At 40.7% G+C, this 19554-nt stretch overlaps 1 protein-coding gene and 1 long non-coding RNA gene across 2 annotated transcripts in view; both read left to right on the top strand.

Moving 5' to 3' along the window:
* Window positions 1-8299, top strand: part of LOC103472887 (uncharacterized) — a 46437-nt gene extending 38138 nt beyond the window's left edge. The window contains exon 3 of the long non-coding RNA XR_534940.1: window positions 8255-8299. This is a non-coding gene — a long non-coding RNA (uncharacterized LOC103472887). The remainder of the gene's footprint in view (window positions 1-8254) is intronic.
* A 1483-nt stretch (window positions 8300-9782) lies between these two features.
* Window positions 9783-19554, top strand: part of ext1b (exostosin glycosyltransferase 1b) — a 145109-nt gene continuing 135337 nt past the window's right edge. Inside the window, exon 1 of the mRNA XM_008422746.2 lies at window positions 9783-11930. Coding sequence (XP_008420968.1) covers window positions 10987-11930 — 944 coding nt within the window. The 5' untranslated portion in view covers window positions 9783-10986. The remainder of the gene's footprint in view (window positions 11931-19554) is intronic.

Here is a 19554-nt window from a genome sequence, read left to right as displayed (position 1 = left end):
CATTAGCAGTCTGKATCGGAGGAAGCTCTTCATGCAGCTGAGAGACCGAGAACTGGGTCACCTGTGAGTGCTTTGGGACAAAAAGAGGAACCCACTGCAGCTTCCAGCGCTTGTTGTGAAGACTGTGAATACATGCAGCAGAAGAAGTTTGATTAATTGCTAGTTGCAATTTTGAAAGAGATGGCTTGTAGAAAGGTTTTAAGGGTCGCTTATATAGCAACAAAGTCGMTAAGTTGGTGGCTTTGTTTACCTCTGATAATCACRCCATATGTTGTCACTTCATCTCTCCATAAAAAAAGAGTGCAGCTAGCTTTGCTGTTGTTATTGCTCAAATTTATGTTGGGATTTTGTCACTGATAACATGTTACGATCATCTCAGRAACTTGTAGCAACACAATCTCATGGAAAAGTGATTTTTGTATGCAACTGTTGAGTTGTATAAAAGTGTATGAAGCACTGTATTTACTTTTAGCAACAGTTAAACTGCAAAAACACAAAATCCTACCAAGTAATTTTGGTGTAGATCCTTGAAAAAATATCTAACCACACTTAAAATGAGAATAAACTGACAAGTAACTTTTCAGCAATATACAGGAGTCTGTYTAGTCAATAATTTCTTAATATTGATCAAAAATTCTAGTTCCATTGGCAGATTATTTAACTKATAATAAATTTCTTCCATGTTATATTTTTCCATCAATATTAAGTAATTATTGACTTAAATCTTGCTAAAAAGTTGCTTTTGAGTTAGTTTTGTCTCATTTCAAGAGTACTAAGATACAGCTCTGGAAAAAATTAAGAGACAACTTAAACTAATCAGTTTCTCTGACTTAACTCTTTATAGGATGCCTGAGTAAAACAAACTTTGTTCTTTTATTGTTTTAACTCRGGAAGAGTTTGGAAATCAATATTTGGATTGATATGGACGTCGGAAGTGAAGGACAGGACTGTTGAACTGAGCGACTGAAATTGTTTTCCCAAATTGTTTTTGTYAGTTTATTCAYGGYTTCTACTTGTTCGAGTCGAGCTAATTTATCTGTGAACGTAACACACCTGGTTGGGGTCATAGACGGCAAGTTTGAAACAGCTAGCTTAGAAACCGACCCGTACCTCAGCTTAGAAACCGACCCGTAGCTCCTCCTTCCTGACGTGTTTATAAAATTACCGACTCCACCTGAATTCACACCACATGATTTATATCTGTATGTCATAAACAGCGTTTCCCCTTAGACAGGAGCAGCATTAAAAACGTACAAAAGATGAAAAGCTACCAGTGTTTTCCAGACATGCTAKGCTACATAACAGTGTGGCACTGTTTCCATGGTTACGGCCAGATGTGTAGCKTCTCCATAATACAATATTTGATATGTTTCTAATAATACTTACTTATAAAKAATTTGAACGTTAGTCTTCTTACCTTGTAAAAAGTGTTCGCTGCAAATCCGCAATCACACCACGGACTGACAGTCGTTATGATTAACGGCTGCTACCCATCGCCGCCATCTTTCCTCATTAAACGTTWTACAATAAAATCACAAGTTGGCGTTACGTATAAAGGGCMGATAAACTGGACCACAACTACCTGGTAAGATGTGTTTTGTTTCTACCATGGTTTCTAAGTTGAGATTTTTCAGAGTGATGTTTGGTGCTGGTAAGATACTGACTTCACCACACAGCCAAAAATAAATAAAACAAGACATGGGGAAAAAAATCCAACGTTTCCCAGTTTTCTCACGTTATAAACTGGCATTTATCTCCCATACGGAGGACAGGTGCATACCTTCACCACACTCTGGAGGCTTAGTATTTACAGTCATTAGTGCCTGCCTTCGTACCAATACACACACACACACACACACACACACACACACACATGCCCTTTGTCGCTGAAGCAGCCCAGCTTGTTACATCATCCAGAGCGAAGTTTATCAGCACCTGATCAGCAGAAGCCTGAAGACTCTCAAAGGCTGTTTTGTCTTCGCTCTGCCTGAAACTCCCTGAACCCACAGATTACCTTCCAGCCGCGCGTATTTGTTTACCGCGACCTGAATTTGCAAGTCTTWGTGGCAGGCGGCCGTCTCTGCCGGGAAGGGGTTTTCACACGGCGGCGTTTATCAGTGCCAGGGAAGCCCAACTCTCCAGTGATCCAGGTGTTTGTTTAAACAGCGGCCTGGTTTATTTGTTCAGTCGGAGGTTTTGAACAAGCCGAGTTAAGTGTGTGATTTGGTAGGAGTGGTTCTGATCTTATCATGTCATTCACACTGATGAGATGCTGTCAGAGCCACATGATTTACTGAAAGAGATGGTTCAATATTACGTCATTCCTTATGTTGAAACTATAATTTAAATGTTGTCGTTTTCCGTCATTTAGCTGAAGCCTCAGTTCGAAGAGACGTTAAAGGATTAAAGTGACGTCAGCGGAGAATCATCAGGAGAACGATACAAACACGGCGCAGCAAATCAGAAACCAATAATTATAAAAACGAGACAACAAGGAAGAAACTGGAGATAAAACTGTCAGCCGAGCGTCTGACCTTTTAATCCCAAAGCAATCTGTTTGCCCAACAGTGAAACACAGGGGTGGCGGTGTCATGCTGTGGTGTTGGCTTTTCTTCTGTTTGTCTTTGTTTTCCATCAGGATGGACGTCATCCCAACAGTTTCAAACAGTTTTTCAGTTTGGACACAAAACCTACTTATGTCTTCTGGAGAAGAGAAAGTGATGAAAGTTTGTTTTTATTAGCGTCACAGTGAGCAATAAAATGAAAACAGGCGCTTCTTTTTCTCTAACATGAAGCAGATTAAGCTCCTAAAGTCATCATGTTTCCGTTCATTTCTCAGAAGTCAAGGGAGAGGTTATTTTGAGGGACCAGTCAGRAGCTTTTTGACCCGTTTTGAGTCTAAAACSGGAGTTCARAAAGGGAAAATAAAARWAATAATATGACAGAAACCGTTGGAAACTCCCTGGACTTTCAACGTATTGAGACTAAACTTTAAAGGTTGAACACACTGGGAGTCAGGCTGATCTGTTTTACTTTATTGGTACATGTYCCACACCTTTTACGCTGCAGTTTTTCCTTCCACYTAATTTTCTTGTGGCGTGTGTCACAGGAAATACAAGCATTTCTGTATTTAAGATGTTTTTTTAGTCTCATTTAATATTAATTTCTGATAAACTGGTTTGTGTTTTTACTGACTGAATATCAAATCATCAAAATAAAATGAAATGAGCCATTTCACGGTCATCATGATGTAAAATAAATTGTTTCTGAATGACAGAAATCAAGTTTTTGATGATTTTATATCCATCCGTCCATTTTCTTGACACCCTTGTCCCTCAGTGGGGTCGGGAGGGTTGCTGGTGCGTCTCCAGCTAATGTTTCGGGCGAGAGACGGGGTCACCCTGGACAGGTCGCCAGTCTGTCGCAGGGCAACACAGAGACACAACCATGCACACACACACTCACACCTAGGGACAATCTGGAGAAAACCCACCATGCACAGGGAGAACATGCAAACTTCATGCAGAAAGACTGGGGCTGGGAATCGAACCCAGAACCTTCTTGCTGCAAGGCAACTGCTCTACCAACTGCACCACTGTGCAGCCCTATGATTTTATATCATAATCAGAAATAAATCAATTACTTGTAKGATAAATCAAAACAAACTCAGTAATTTTCATTTGTAGTATTTATCATTTTTCTCTTTTCTCTCATTTTCTATCAAAAACTGGATGACAAAAAGTCGTCAGTTTGGTGTTTTGGTCTCAACTAGTTATTGTTTGTTTACAGAGACTAAATCATTCATTTTATTTGCTGTATTTGCTGAGTAATTTTTCTATATTTAAAATGTCTTCCAGTTCCAATRTTAAATATTCATCAGACTTTAAGGCATATTAATTTTTCAGAATGTATTCTTGCATTATTATGCCTTTATGTTACTTAAAAATGGTCTMAAAAAAMCAATATTATCATTTATCGCAATAACATCTGGGACAATTTATCATCCAGCAAGATTTGTAATCGTGACGGGCCTAATTGAGATGAATATTCCCCTTTAAAAATGTCCCCATGTATAATTTAATTCCTCTGTATGCCGGGAAATAAATCAAAGATTWAGCCGTCGTAAATGCAGCTCATCATCCTTTCCGCACCTCGTCTGCTTAGAATAAACTCCACTTCTCAGAACAAACCCAACATGAGGATTTCATTTTYCTAATGGGAAGAATCGACGCCAAAGGGATGCGTTCCCTCTCTTCCAAGTCTCCTCTGTGTTTTTTTTTTTTTCTTTCTCATTTGTGCAGATTAAAAAGCGGGATGTTTGACATGTGTTGCTTTGTCCAGCTTCTAAGGTTTCACAGCTGCAGAGCCTTTCTTGTCCTCTCATATTTCAGCACCGACAGTTCTGAGGAGGAGGAGGAGGGGATTTTTATTTTCTGTGGTTGGTATATTAGAAGTAAACACGAGGAAGGATGAGGGAGCGGAGAGCAGCAAAGCTCGTTGGACGTATTCCCAGTCCTCGGCACCATCGATCTGAGACCACACAGCCGCAAAATGTTCCCAAGCAGCTTGGATAAAGTAGGAGTATATGGTTCCTTTCATGAAGGGCTGTTAACACAGGAGTCTGCTAAAGCCACCGAATCCAGTCCATTTTAAAAATAATTAATAATGGGGATCCAATCCATCTAAAAATAACACATCGACTCAAATTACCCACATTCTCTGGTTTCACGTGTCGCTTAACAACCAGACATGTTTCATCAAAAGGAGCTGAGAGCAAAAAATGCACTAAAGTAAAAGTAGCAGAACAAATACAAAGAGTATTTGTTGAAACATCAACTCAAGTAACTGATTAAATTAATCATTTCATATTTAAAAATTCAATCCTTTGATGGACCTACATGTAAAGTAAAGTTGGAATTTTGGTATTTTAAGGACTAAAATGAGAATAATTCATAAAAGTAACAAAAAATAACATTTTTGGCCGTTTTTTTCTTTCTGAATCAGTTTCTTTCAATGCAAAACTTTAAAAAAAACACTGCAGGTCTCGTTACTTTTTGGTTAAAACACTTTTGCCTTTCATTCAGTGGGTAGAGAATCAAGTAAGAGTAGAAATACTTCATTATAAAATTACTCAAGTAAAAGTAAAAAGGTATTTGGTAAAAAGGTTTACTCAAGTAACTGATCAAATTATCAATCATGTATCAAAAGTTACAAAACCCAACGGACCAAAATAAGAAGAAAATAGTTTTTAAATCAGTTTCAGTCAATAAAAACGTATGAAACTTTAGCAAAAACTGCCCGTCTGAGTCTGGTTGAAACACGTCTGTTTTTCATTCGGTGGGTAGAGAAGTTTACTCAGGAGTGCAAATACTTCATAATCAAATTACTCAAGTAAATGTAATGTAGCTAGTTACCACCCGGCTCTGATTAAGTGAAAGCTCCTCTGGGTAAAGACAAAGTCAGGAGAGGCTCTGAAGGATTCCTGAAAGAAGAAACTGTGACTGCGTGAGCGGCAACAGACGGATGATTTAGGGAACACGTTCAGCTGCAGGCGGTCGGCAAACCCTTACGACATATAAACTATTTAACAAAGAATCCAACAGAACGGCCACAAAGACGCGAGCAGCCCGCTGGAACGACACGCAGGCCTCTCCATCAGCAGCACGCTCCCACGTCGAGTGCTTTCCGACCGCAGGATGCTGGCCTGCCTCCCAGCCAGCCCCGCTAATTAGTCCCCCCTCTCTTCTGAGCTAATTGGCTGGTAAAAAATGAGGATGGCCTCTTCACCCGGCCCCGAGTGTTGTGCCACCAAATGGCAGCGAGGAGGATTATGTTGGCTTATGAGGCATGGTGACACTCGGCGAGCAACACTCCTCCGCTATTAGTTTCCCCTTCAAGAGGGTCGCATCCGCCGCGTCGCTCGGGTTTGTTAGTGGGTGAAGCTTCAGCCCAGTAATGTGTTCTCATTAAACGCCTTGGTGTAAATTAACAAGCGGATCATTCATTTAACAGGACATTGAGGTCTGGGTGATATCAGTGTTACATCATGTAGTAATAAAATTTTTAAAAACCTATTTACATTTTTTTGTTTTTTTTTGCCTGTTGGGATAATGGGTTAGAGATCTGAGGCTTGCTCCTGACAAAAGGCCTGGTGTTACACTCAAATGGGTCAGAAATAAATCAGACTTGATGAAAAGTCCCAGTTTTCCTCTAAAATACAGCACAGTATGAATGCAAGTGTTGAGCAACATGTTTTTTTTACATATTTGTTAAAACTGTCGCTTTGTTTTGACCCCTTGTAGCGTCACGTCACGTGTGCAAGATCCCGCCCCCATCTGCCTGCTTTAGGGCAAAACCCTGCTGGCTAACGATGATTAGCATTGGTTTTAGCTGTTACGTTATCAGTATAACACACTAAATCTTAAATGTACACCTAATATATAAACGAAAAAAGGAAGAAGAGCTTTGCTACTAATTGTCAACACTACAACAACTAGATGACAAGGTCAGGAGAAAGATTTAAATAAGAAAGAAATAGCGAGGGAGATGGAAGTAGCTCAGTTATGCTAGCTTGACTTTGACAAATGTGACATGTAGACATGCTGTGGAATTTGGTGTGTTTTGGTATGCTCTATAATATGATGACATATCATCAATAGAGCAGGTGTTAAAATTAGCTAATCAACCACCGCAGTGTTAGATTAGCTCAGAGGTTCCCAAACTGTGGGGCGCGCCCCCTAGGGAGGCGCCGTGCCATTGCAGGGGGGGCCGTCTGGATGAAAAAAAACATGAACGCTGTTCATGGGTTTTTACCTTAGAATGGCCAACTCTGTTATTCCTATGTCAATTTGATACAGTAGGGGCTGCCACACTTCCCATATCTGTGTCCTTTGTCTCTTTTATCAGCATTTAAAACTGTTTAATCCGTGTGGTAACCTGTTTCTCCGAGCTGCCTTTAAACGCAACATGAACGCTACGACACTCGCACTGGGTTTACCCCTGTGCGGCAGCGAAGGAGACCTGCTGCTGCTGTGCAGAGCTACGCAGGTGTGTTAGAATCATGGCAACAAACCAGCAAAACGCAAAGAACTTTTCAGTTTTTCCCCCAAACTAATTGACTGAGTTAAGTAAAGCTGTTGGATGCAGGTAAAGTTAGCTAAAAGATGACTAGCTAATATCAATACAGCACATTAAGCGTTAAGCTTGTTAACAAGTAGCCTGTAGGCTACCGATGTTGTTGTCTATGTTCAGCTACATACATTCATTTTGCCCCCAAAAAAGTCGATCCCCCACCCCCACAGGGGCAGGGACAGGGAGTGTCCAAGAATCCTCTCTCCCCCCTCCAGCCCCCTCCCACATGTCGTTCAACCAGACAGCCATTTGTAATCCATAGGGGGGGCGCAGGAGAAAAAGTTTGGGAACCACTGGATTAGCTAATAGCAGCAGTAGCTAGTCTACTTCAGCGATCACTTGGTAGTAAAATAAACATCAAGCCTAAAAACTTAATACTGTACTGTAATGTTTTGTTCTTTGTGTGGAAAATGTTTGAGTGTTTTTTGGAGTTGAATCCTGAAACATAAAGTGACATTGTTGCTGCAGCAGCTAGCATAGCCTGTCATGAATGTTCAGTCTGGTTAGCATGAACACCGATGACGGCAGATAAATGTTTTTTATCTGCTGTTATGGTAAGTTGCTTTTCTATCTCTAGCACATTTAGCAGCGAGTGCATGAGGATGATTGACAGCACTAAAACCCTCCTCCTGGCTCTTATTGGTTTTTTTTTTCAGTCTTGGTTCATTTCTTCAGACGAAAATAGCAGCTCAGGGAGGAGATCAATATTTTCCCAGATTGTCTGTCTCACAACTAACATGGTGACAGTTTTATAAAAGTTACATACCGCAGCTTTGAATTCTCTCTTGTTCAGCCAATCAGCAGCAAGAAAAAGGAATAGCAGACCTGGATTGGTTGGTTTGTAAAACCCAGATATTAGCTTAGCATTATGCCTAATTATTTCAGCATTTTCTTTCGAATAGTTTAGGAAAAAATCCACGAATAGGAAAGTTTTCCATGAATAATTTGAAGTTGTGGTCCGTAGAAAAATCCAGGAGTAGGTGACTCCTCAAGTACTGAGCCGCAAATAGGTGGGGGTCCACTGCATTCCGCATACCATTGTAACCATTCTGACCTTTGACCTCAACAAGGCTTTTTTTCATCCACACAAACTGCTGCTCAGTGGATATTTTCTCTTTTTCAGATCATTCTTTTGAAACCTGAGACCTGGTTGATGGAAATCCCAGTAAGTCATCTAAAATCCTCCCTATTCGTCCCACTTTAAGGTTATTTCATACACATATACGCACATACACACACATTCGAACATATAAAAAGAAAACCTTGAAAAATAAATTTATATCAACTCATACATCTACTTTAACTGAATGTTAAAGTAGATTAAATACTTCATAATTACAACAAACCATAAATACATCTATAAAGTCAATCTTAATCCATTGATTTGCTAGAACATAGTCGGCTGATTCTTTATTTCTGTTTAAAACAGTTATAGCAGTTGAACCGGTGTGCAGTCGGGTGAGAGCAAATGCAACTTAAAGGCCTGTTTTGTTCTCCGTTCTGTAACCAAATCTATTAAAAACAGCAAAGATAACCGTCTGATGGATAGAAATGATATTTTACCACCAGCAAGGTGATTTCCAGAGCGCTATTAGCCCAAGCTTGGCATTCAGTGGATGATTAAGTGAATGACGGCGCATCCCTCAGGCTTAGTTTCGGGATTTTTTGACGCCTTTTTATATTTATTAAAAAAACTTGACTCTTTCTCGGCAGGTTAAACATTTTTTTCTGGATGGATTTGATAAATCCCAGCTGAGAACGTTTCTGTTACAGTAAACCTGAAAGTATAAATGACAAAAAAATGTGTAATACTTTAAATTATTAGAATGAAAATGTTAAACGGAGGAGTGTAATTTCTATTTTTAAACCCCTTTCTATGGGTTTACAGTCTTAATCTTACTGTAAATGTTTGGCTTACTTTGCACTTAAGTTAATTTTATGATTTAACTGTCTGTACCTTTTATTTTTTGTTTTGCATACTGTAAAAACTCCACACAAAAAAACTCATCAGACTTCCTGGTTAAAAACAAAAACGTTAAATAATAATAAATGCAACAGCGAGGCACGAATGTGGCCAGAGAGGAAATATTTTACTTATAGGAGTAATAAATAACTTTAAAAGCAAATTACACAGATATTACTGCCAGTTTAAATGAACTCTGGTATTTATACACTGTGAACTTTAGTGCATTTTGTCCCATTAGAGGATGTATATTCAAAACACACAGATTGTTATTGGTAAAATAAACAAGAAATGTTCTTCCACTTTAAACTATGCAGTACACTGTAAAAAAAAACTTGGCTCAGTGTAGTTTGTTGCTTTGACTCAGTAAAGTTGTATCAACTTTACCCGTCAAGTTCAAAACACTTAATAAAAGTTATTGCTACAGCTTCAATTAAGTTGACTTATCTGTCTTTAGCAATTATAATAAACTGATAATTAATTACAATAAATTTTTATAAAGTCACCCCAATCTTTTTAGGTTTTTACATTATTACATCAAGTTGACTCAACATAAATTTTTTTTAATTTTTATAACTTTTTAACTCATTTCTAAACTAACCTTGTAATGTTCATTTTTTACTCTATGGATTTTTTTTGGTTTTTGTTATTAATTATGTTGGTGAGTATAAATAAAAAAATACAAAGTTTTATGGATATTAAGTCAGAAAATTGTTCAAAATTCATACAGCTGTGTTGGTGTGTTAAAAGGAAGTTGGTTGTTATCTGATTTAATCTGAATAAAGGTCGAAATATTTCTCCTTTCGCTTCCTGTTGGGGGCGGGTGGCAAAATATATATGAAAACTGAAAAGCAGAAGTCTCATCTGCATGTTGTGACCGCGTTATGGTGCATTGAAACCCTGAGAGAGGAGAACAAAACGGAAAATAAAGTCAAAATGGTTAATTAAAAGGCTAAAACAAAGATAAATCCTCACTTATTCTTAAAGGAGACGGTGTTTCGCTTCCTTTTGCGTCCCCCAATTATAAAGTTACAATCAGATAATTTACACCGGTTATGAATGGGTGCTTTCCTCCAAGTCCCGCCCCTTCCGTTCCCACACACGGACCAATCAGCGGCGCCGCTTCCTCTCGGTGGGACGTAACGTCAACTGGCGTCGTGTCGGGATTGGAATGTTAGCGAGCAACAATCGGAACAACTGAGCACTCGGTAATTGGACACTCGGTCTGAGGAATCCTGCCTTTTTTTCCCAGCGTATCCCTCCAGTTTGAGGCTGCCGCTCGCTTCCCTCTGCTCGGCCGGACAACTTCGCCCGCTCCGCCGCTGTCTTCCGACCATGTTCTTTTGATATTTGTGAGGGAATGAGCGGAGGTGATAAATAAGCAGAGAAATGCAGGGATTTGTCAGGTTACAGTTGGACCGCTGAAGCGTCTCCCGGTGTTTTTGATTCTTCCAAGCCGGGCACCATGGAGCGATAAAAGGACAACATCCAGCCGGAGAGGCGTTCACACCGCCGGGGATTCTTTCTTTCTTTATTCTTCTTTTTCTTTTCTTTTTTTAAAAAAAAAATTCTACCCGGTGTTCAACATCCACCCTCCACGTCTGGGAGAGCCTCGGGGACCCCGGCCGCTGGCGCTCCAGCCTGGATGAGGGGAAGCGGCCGCAGCGCAGAGGCTCCGGACAGGTCTTTGTCGGTGCGTCGCTGGATGTGGTGAAACTCCACAAGCGGCGTACAAATCGCCCACATGCGCTGGATCAATCGCCGGATCTCGGAGCACAACACGAAGAAGGGGGGTTGGGGATGGAGCGATGCAGCCGGGGCTGGTGAGAGCCTAACTTGGGGCCACTTTAGCTTTGTTATTCCTGAGCAAGTCGCCTCTGTTCCCGGGACACATGCAGGCCAAGAAACGCTACCTGATCCTGCTGTCCGCCGGAGCGTGCCTGGCGCTGCTCTTCTACCTTGGAGGGGTTGAGCTTCCAGCGGCCAGGAGGAGCCGGCAGGACCGCAGCAGGAGCGGGTACCGGCCCGAGCAGCCGTGGCCCCACTACTCGGACCCTTTACACGCCTTCCTGCCCTGGGATCAGACGGACACCGAGGATTACAACCTGCACATATCTCCGACGCAGAAGCGGGACGTGAACAGGAGCGTTTACAGGGGCAAGCGGTGCCGCATGGATTCCTGTTTCGACTTCTCTCTGTGTCAGAAGAACGGCTTCAAAGTTTATGTTTACCCCCAGCAGAAGGGGGAGAAGATCTCGGAGAGCTACCAGAACATCCTATCCACCATCGAGGGCTCCAGGTTCTACACCTCCGACCCGGGACAGGCGTGTCTGTTCGTCCTGAGTCTGGACACTCTGGATCGGGACCAGCTGTCCCCTCAGTACGTCCACAACCTGAAGACGAAGGTCCAGAGCCTGCCTTTGTGGAACGACGGCAGGAACCACCTCATCTTCAACCTGTACTCCGGAACCTGGCCGGACTACACGGAGGATCTGGGCTTTGACATCGGCCAGGCCATGCTGGCCAAGGCGAGCATCGGTTCTGAGAACTTCAGGCCCAACTTCGACGTTTCCATCCCGCTCTTCTCCAAGGAGCACCCTCGGACCGGAGGGGAGAGGGGTTTCCTGAAGTACAACTCCATCCCGCCTTTTAGAAAGTACATGCTGGTGTTCAAGGGGAAGCGCTACCTGACCGGGATTGGCTCGGACACGCGGAATGCCTTATACCACGTCCACAACGGGGAGGACGTGGTGCTGCTCACCACCTGCAAGCACGGGAAGGACTGGCAGAAACACAAGGACGCGCGGTGCGACAAGGACAACGCGGAATATGACAAGTAAGTTGGATTTCACCACGTTTCAAAAGCTTGTTTTGGAGCTTTTACGCGCCAGGCGTAAAAGTCTGTGCGTAAAAGTGGATCTTGCCCACATATCCAAAACGCCGCAGCTGGCGCTTAGCACATGGAAATGTCAACCTGCGCCTGCAGCGTGAAGTTGGGAGTTGTGAGGTTTTTCAGGTTAGGCATCCAGCTGTTTACAGGGCGGATCCAGATTTGTGTTTTGCACTTTAAGAGTTTGATTTACTCAAGTTCATCCTTAAAAATGTCAGATTTCTCCTCAACGACTAATTGAAGGTTTAAAAGAATTGCCCTCAAGGTAGCAGCTTCCTGTTGTAGTTCATTTATTTATATAGGAAACGGAAGTAACATCATGTCAGTTATTTAAGTGAGCATAATAGTTTAGTGTCATTTATTAGCGGTTAGCATGACTAACATCTGTCTCTGCATGGAGAATGCAGATTTGTTACTGCAACTTTGACTTTGCCAAGAAGCTGCTGAGCATGTTCCAGAACAACCMGAGGTTAAAAGAGGTCAGGAGGATAAAATCTGAGCTCCTTGCTGCAAAACCATCCCGTTATCTGCTGAAAGTCTTRCTCTCTTTTGCTTTCTCGCAGCCCTGTTGAACTACATGGCGTTTCTTTTTTTAAAAAAAAAAAAAAGATTCTTGTCTCTCACTGGTTTGATTTTAAACAGTTCACTGATATTGAAACTGACTCAAGTTGAGTGTTTGTACCACATAAAAACTTTAAAGAGTGTTTATTAGACACACAACAGCTCTTACATGCTAGGTGTTAATTAATCAGAAAATAAGGCGGCTTCCATTCAAGCTGAAAACTATTCAGCATAATTTATTTTTTTACACATTGTCAAATACAATTCAGTTCAAAAGTACTTTATAAAACCAACAAATTAAATGTTGTAACACATATTACAGTTTTCTCCAGAGAGTTGCTGTAGATGCTAATGTCTGTGGGTAGGAAAGATCTCCTGTAGCAGTCAGTACTACAGTGAGTTTGAAAAGGCCTCTGACTGAAGACACTGTCTYTTCTTGATTTCAGGAAGAATCTTTGTTTGTACTATCTCCGGTGGTCCAACAGAACAGAACCGGTCTGATTTATCAGCATGTTGAGCTTTTTAAACGCCTGGTTCTGAAATCTGTATTGGAATTTGTGAACAGAAATGTGAATTTAACATGAGTGGTTCTGGCTTGAAGGACTGAGGAAGTGCAGTTGTGCTGAAATGGTAGAGATTTGAAGAARCRCAGATCTTTAAATCCAGACAGGAGTTTTAAACTTATCATTATTAATAAAGATAAAAATGTCAACTTATTTACGTTTTACACAGCTTGTATTTACATTAGTTAGCTAGCAGTAAAACAAATACACGATTACTTTAACTATACAGWAAGTAAAAGTGAAAAATACATGCGTTCCTTCCTGCAGGTCACTCCAAGTTTCCTCGCTTGCCTACAAATTTATAGAAAGCAAATTCTTTTCCAAATTTTTAAACATACGGATAATTTTAACTCAACTTAAAATGATCTTAAATTAGGAAAAAATTATCTTTGTTACTAAACTTTCAAACACATCAATAATTTTAACTTTCCTACATGTTGATCAATTAATCAGACAAAAACATTGACACATTCTACAGATTTTTCATGATACCATTAAAGGCTTTTTTAAAAATACATTAGTAAAAATAGATTCACCATAATTTATTGCTTCCTCTATGAAGGCTCGTTTTGGACTATAGCACCAATCTATGGAAAACTGATAGCATCAATAATGAGACGTATATCTTGTTCTAAATCGTTATTTTTTTTCTCATGTGGGAATCTGAACATAATGTGAGATAGCATTAAAAAAAGAAACAGTGTTGGCGTAAATAACATGCAGTGGGGTTTTATTCATACATTATCACTAAGACTCTGTTATTAGTGATCAGTATTTTTGCCTAATCAGCAATCTGCAAGACAMAACTAGAAGATCACTGAAAATGTCCTAATCACGCACAGATTAGCAGTACAGTTTGGTCTGATGTTCACTCTACCTGTTATTATYGGATGATGGCAGACGAATGATCCGTTTAAAAAAGTAATGGCATTTGGTTATACACAACCTACAGAAAAACTGGTTTTATTTAGTTTACGGCTGTATTTTCTTATTTTTATTTYCAAAAACACGCTGGTGAACATCCCTATCGCCCGTTCTGCCAAGATCAGCACGTTTTCTGGGGGAATCTCTGTATTTTGTACAGTTTTGACTGAATTACTTCTTTAAGTATGTCATTTTATTTTTTTTCAACAAATGGCTTTTTTTGAGTCTGTATACTTCAGTTGACAATTAACCAATTACTAAATTTGTTGACGATTATTTCAACAATCGATGGTAACCATAGATTAATCAGAAGTAATCATGATTGATCCGATTAATCGTTTCAGACCTATATCATTTATTAATTCAAGTTATTTACAGACCTGAATCTGTAAATAACTTGATCACAAATAATCCGACTCCTGACAYGTGTAGGTCTCTCAGCTTGACCTCAGCTAGGCGTTCTCTCCTTTCTTTCCCTACTTTCCTTTACCTTTTTTTCCCCCCAGGCAGAAACCCAGGTTTCCTGAGGGAAACTCAGCATTTTGTACAGTTTTGACTGAATAACTTCTGTAAATATGCCATTTTCTTCAGCAAATGGCCTTTTTTTTGTGTCTGCATATTCCAGTTGAAGATTAATTGACTACTAAATTTGTTGATTATTATTTCAACAATCGATTAATTGCGATTAATCATGATGAATCATGATGAATCACAATTGATGACAGAGGAGTCACGATTAATCGTTTCAGACCTGTATTATTTATTCAGTTATTTTCAGACCTGAATCTGAACCTCTAGGTCTCTCAGCTCGGCGTTCTTTCCTTTCGTTCCCTACTTTCCCTTCTTTTACCTTCGCCGCTCCGCTTGCAGGGAGCACCGCAGCCTTTACGAGGATCTGCACGGACACGTCTGATTTGCACCGTGTATTTAGCGCAAATTAAGTGAAAGTCAACCGTGGGAGCCCTCCGCTATGAAACAGTCGTTAACATCAGAGGGACCTCAGGCTTCCCGCTGCGTAGTTTATGTAAGGCAACACCTTTRATTGAATTATAAAGCGATTCGGTGCAAATAAATCAGTCATAACGGGTTAATTACAGCTTCAATTTGCAGGCGTTAGTGGCATCGTTGCTATCTGGCCCCCCAGGGGACGGCCAATTACCTCTAATTTTGGAAACCTCGGTTTTGTCAAGTTGGTAATTAATGAAYCCCCGCCACCTCCCCTTTGGTGGAGCAGCTGTAAGCGGCAGGTATGTTTCCACGCAGAGGGCGGGGTCGTCCCAGGTTCACAGGGTTGAACTTGGCTGTCGGGTTGGCTCCTCTGGGAGTGACTCGGGTTTGAGTTCCTCGGCATTCACGGAGCCTGGATGAACTGGAGGCATGTGATGACAACACTTGTCTTCATTGTTCTTGGAGGGCATGTTTGCGTCGAACTGCTGCTGAGGTTAAAGGCAGAGGCCAGGAATATTTCGGCGCGCTCTGTCAGAGAGCGGGAGACGCCGGAGCTGCAGGCGCCGATAAGGAGCTTTCAGCTCCGTTTCGCTGAGAGGGAAAGACACTTCTCTCCTGAACTCGGCGTGAACTCGAGAAAACCTCAGACTAACTCGTAAAATGGGAAAGAGCTGGAACAAAACTTCACAAGCACGCACTTGTCTTTCCATCCGTCATCCCCACCAGTTCTCTCGCTCCCTCCATCCATCCCGCTGTCCCCTGGAGAGACGCGGCRTCATCCGTGATCTGGCCTACCTCTGCTCCGCGCGTCGCYCTGCCTCCCGACGGATCACACGTCTTCCCCGGATCATCTTCCGATCGGATCATCGATCCKGCTGTAGTTCAGGGAAATCTGAGTCTTTGTTCCAGTGTTGTGTGTTTTTACAGTTGATTTGCTTTGATCAATACCACTTCCTGTTAGTCGTTTCATTTCCAGCATCAGAGCTAGATTTGATTTCTGTTCCAACAAGAAAGACTCTGAAAAATCTATTTTTAATCTTCTGTGCAGCGCAGAGTTTCTGTTCCTCTTCTGAACTCCTCTGTGGTTTAAAACGTCTGCATCAAACAAATTTGGCTTCTGTGCTCCGTCTGCAGATCTGCTCTGGCAACAAAGTTCAACCTAGAAACGAGAACCTCTGCTCCTGTTATGGTTTAGTAACCAGTTTAAAAATTAATCAATCTGATGCCTTTTTCTTTTTAATCAACTCTAAAGCCCTGTGGGTGCCGACCCACGCTCCGCAGAAACCCTGACAGCGCGCTCTCAGGTAAATGGATTTCCATACAGTTAGACGAGCGATGCTCAGCGGRTCAGATGCCTGGCAGGGAGGCGTGTGCTGGTGTGATGTTACCACGGTAAACACCGCAGCTTCGCTGTGTCACGGTSTTATGATTGCAGCTCTAAAATCTGGTATCTTGCTTCTTTTTTTAAGCATCTTTGATGATTTGCTTCTTAAATGTTTGCAGAACTGCTGGGCTGATTTTCAGCCTTTGACATGACCGCTGTTCTAAACCAGCAATTAGGAGAGACATGAATTTAACTAGAATTTCAAATAATTTTATTTTACTAGGGCCATTGTAGATGGGGGAGGGGGGGAAAAAAGTAAATTTCTGCCAAAAAAACCAAACAAAAAACTGATAAATTGAGATTAATCTGAAGAAAAACAAGGACATTTCTGAGCTCCAGACGTTGAATTTTTTTTTGATATTTTGAGATTAATCTGGAAAATTTTCTAGAAAAAAAAAAAGTCAAATATTTTAGACTTTTGAAACTTGAATATTTCCTATTTTTATTCTAGAAAATTCCTGAGTCTTAAAAAGAAATTTGCTATTCTTTTTAAATAAATTTAAATATCTAAATGACCCTAATCCACCGTCAAGACGGCAAACTTTACCTTGACTTTAGAGACGTTGCCTCCAGTGGTTGCTGCTGTCCGTAAGCACAATTTGCACGTAGGGCAACGTTCTTCCTCTGTTTGTCTGTTTTATTACGTTAGCTGAAGTATTAGCATATAGCAAACCTAATTGTATTAAACAGGGAGTTTTATGGGACTTGCCTGGGCTTGCAGAGCTACTAGCCAATTTTTCCTCCACTTTATCTTTGACCAGACGTAGAAAACTCTTACACCACAGGAACGACCATGACAGAAAATTAGAAACCATGACTTTTCCATGTCTCGGTGTTCCTTGAAACCAGTAATCAGCGCATGCGTAGTCGCAGGAAAGCCAGGAATGCACATCATGTGTGAGAGCAGCTGCAGACCTCGTCCACATACCTGGGAGCTCGTTTAATGTCACTGCACATCCACCTGCCAGCGTGCACTCGCCCTCCTCTCCGCCCGTCTTCCAGAGGTATGCGGCTGGAAGTCGGCGCATATCATGCAGAAAATGCCTCCCACCCTCCAGCGCCGCACACACAGCCCCTCACCACGCTCTGTACATTTATCCGATTGATTTTCTCTGCCGTAATAGCCTTCAATTGGAGCCACTCCGGTCCACTTTCATGGCCGAGCACCGATGAAAGGAGCCCATTCACCGCTACATTATCCAGGGAGTTTTCAGGGCTGCTGACAATAATCCTCGGAGAGGACAGTGGAGGGCTATTATGGGCTCTGCAATTGTTAAAAAAAAAATTAAGTTGGCAGAAATCCCATGCTTTGTGCTGACTAAACCTCTTTAACCAGAATACATCCTCCACATGATACACTTTTCCTGGTTTTAGTGATYCCACTGGTGCAAAATCATCCCTTCTATTTATAAGATGCTAATTAGAATAATTTAATCTTTTCATCAGATAACGCCAGTCATGTACTGTGTCACACTCAGACAGTCGTTCAGTACTTCTCAAGTGATTTGCTGTTTCTAGATGGYTGGAAAAGTGTCAGACTAAACTGGACAACGTCCTCCAGCTTTTTGACGTGTCCCTGGTCCAACACACCAAATGAAATTATAAACTCCTCAGCATCAACTCAACTTATAAATATGAGATTCAGGTGTTTAGAAGCAGAGACGCATCTAAAAGCTGCAAACACCTTYACCCTATTCCACTGTCTAAAGTTGAAACCAGGACTGAAACGATTAATCGCGATTAATCCATTATTGAAATAATAAACTAATAATCGATTAATTGTTTACTGTAGTATACAAACCTTCCAACAAAGGCCATTTAGTGAAAATAACAAACAAAAAAACATAGAGAAGTAATTAAGCCAAAACTATAAAAAAATTACACATTTTCCATTTAAGATATATAAAAAAAAAACTTTGTCTGTAAATCTGCTCTAAAACCGTTTTCTCTCTGGTAACGAGATAATGCCTCCTTGTATTTTCAGCAAGTTTGTAAACAAATAATGTAGTTTTTAGTTGGAGCTGAATGATTAATCGAATCAATCGCGATTAATCGATTAGTGAAATAATCGTCAGCTAATTTAGTCATCTATTTATCGTTAACTAGTCTATATATACAGGTTCAACAAAAGGTCAATTACTTAAAGGGCAAAGATTAAGCTAAAACTGTACAAAAATATCTTCATTTTGTATTTAAGATTAAAAAAAAMAACAACATTTGTCTAATTATTTTCTACCTAAAACTCAAGTTTATAGTTTTAACTTCACCTGGTCCAAATTAGGTAAAAAAAATTAAAAAATTTACCACCTTTTGTAATTTAATTATTAACCAGTTAATCAATAGATCAGCCTACCTTCACTAGCGTTAACATTTATTCCATCCTTTGCCTAAAGGAAAGCTGTTATTGCATTTTACCCAATAAAATGTTTATTATTTAAAACAGGAATTGCATTTGTTGAAAATTCAGAATGTGCCAATTTTTATATCTGATTAATGGCGATTAATAAAYGATTGAATAATTGATTACTGAAATAATGATTCATTTCAGGCCTACTTGTATCTGTCCATTAGCCTGTCCTTGTCCTTCTTTCCCTCTATCTGTTCTTCCATTTGTCAATCTGTCCCTTTAGTCCGTCATCCTGTCACCCGTCTTCTWATCATAAAGCYATCATTCCTTCATCCTTTCATCAGTCTATCAGTAGTTAAACCCATAAATCCACCCTTCTGTCCATCTGTTTATCCATCCAGGTAATTTATCTGTCCACCCATTCTGGAATCTGTCCATTAATCCATCCATGTTTCCCTTCATCCATCATTCTGTCCATCCATTTATCTGTTTGTCCATCCAGTCATTAATTTTTCTCTTCATCCACTCCTGAGTTTATCCAGTCATCACTCCATAAATCAATCAGTTCCCTCTATTTATCTGTCCACATGTTCATCCATCCAACCATTTGTCGTTTTGTCCGTCCTTCCTGTCTTGGTTTTTACTGTAGGAATATCTGCCACAAACTCACACCTGACTTTTAAATTTAAACGTCAAAATCGGAGGAAACGGGGGGCTTTTATTGTGAAAAACGTGCAGCAGGAACCCTGCATGTGGGTCGAAGTTGGATCAGTTGGAGCTCCGTGTCCTTTTGGCAAACCGATTATCCTGCAGAAATCAAAAATGCAAGCTCATCTAATAGCC

The sequence above is a fragment of the Poecilia reticulata genome, linkage group LG11 (genome assembly GCF_000633615.1).
Source record: "Poecilia reticulata strain Guanapo linkage group LG11, Guppy_female_1.0+MT, whole genome shotgun sequence".
NCBI lineage: Eukaryota > Metazoa > Chordata > Actinopteri > Cyprinodontiformes > Poeciliidae > Poecilia > Poecilia reticulata.
The sequence above is the reverse complement of the archived record's forward strand: the minus strand, read 5'-3'. Positions and strand labels throughout refer to the sequence as shown.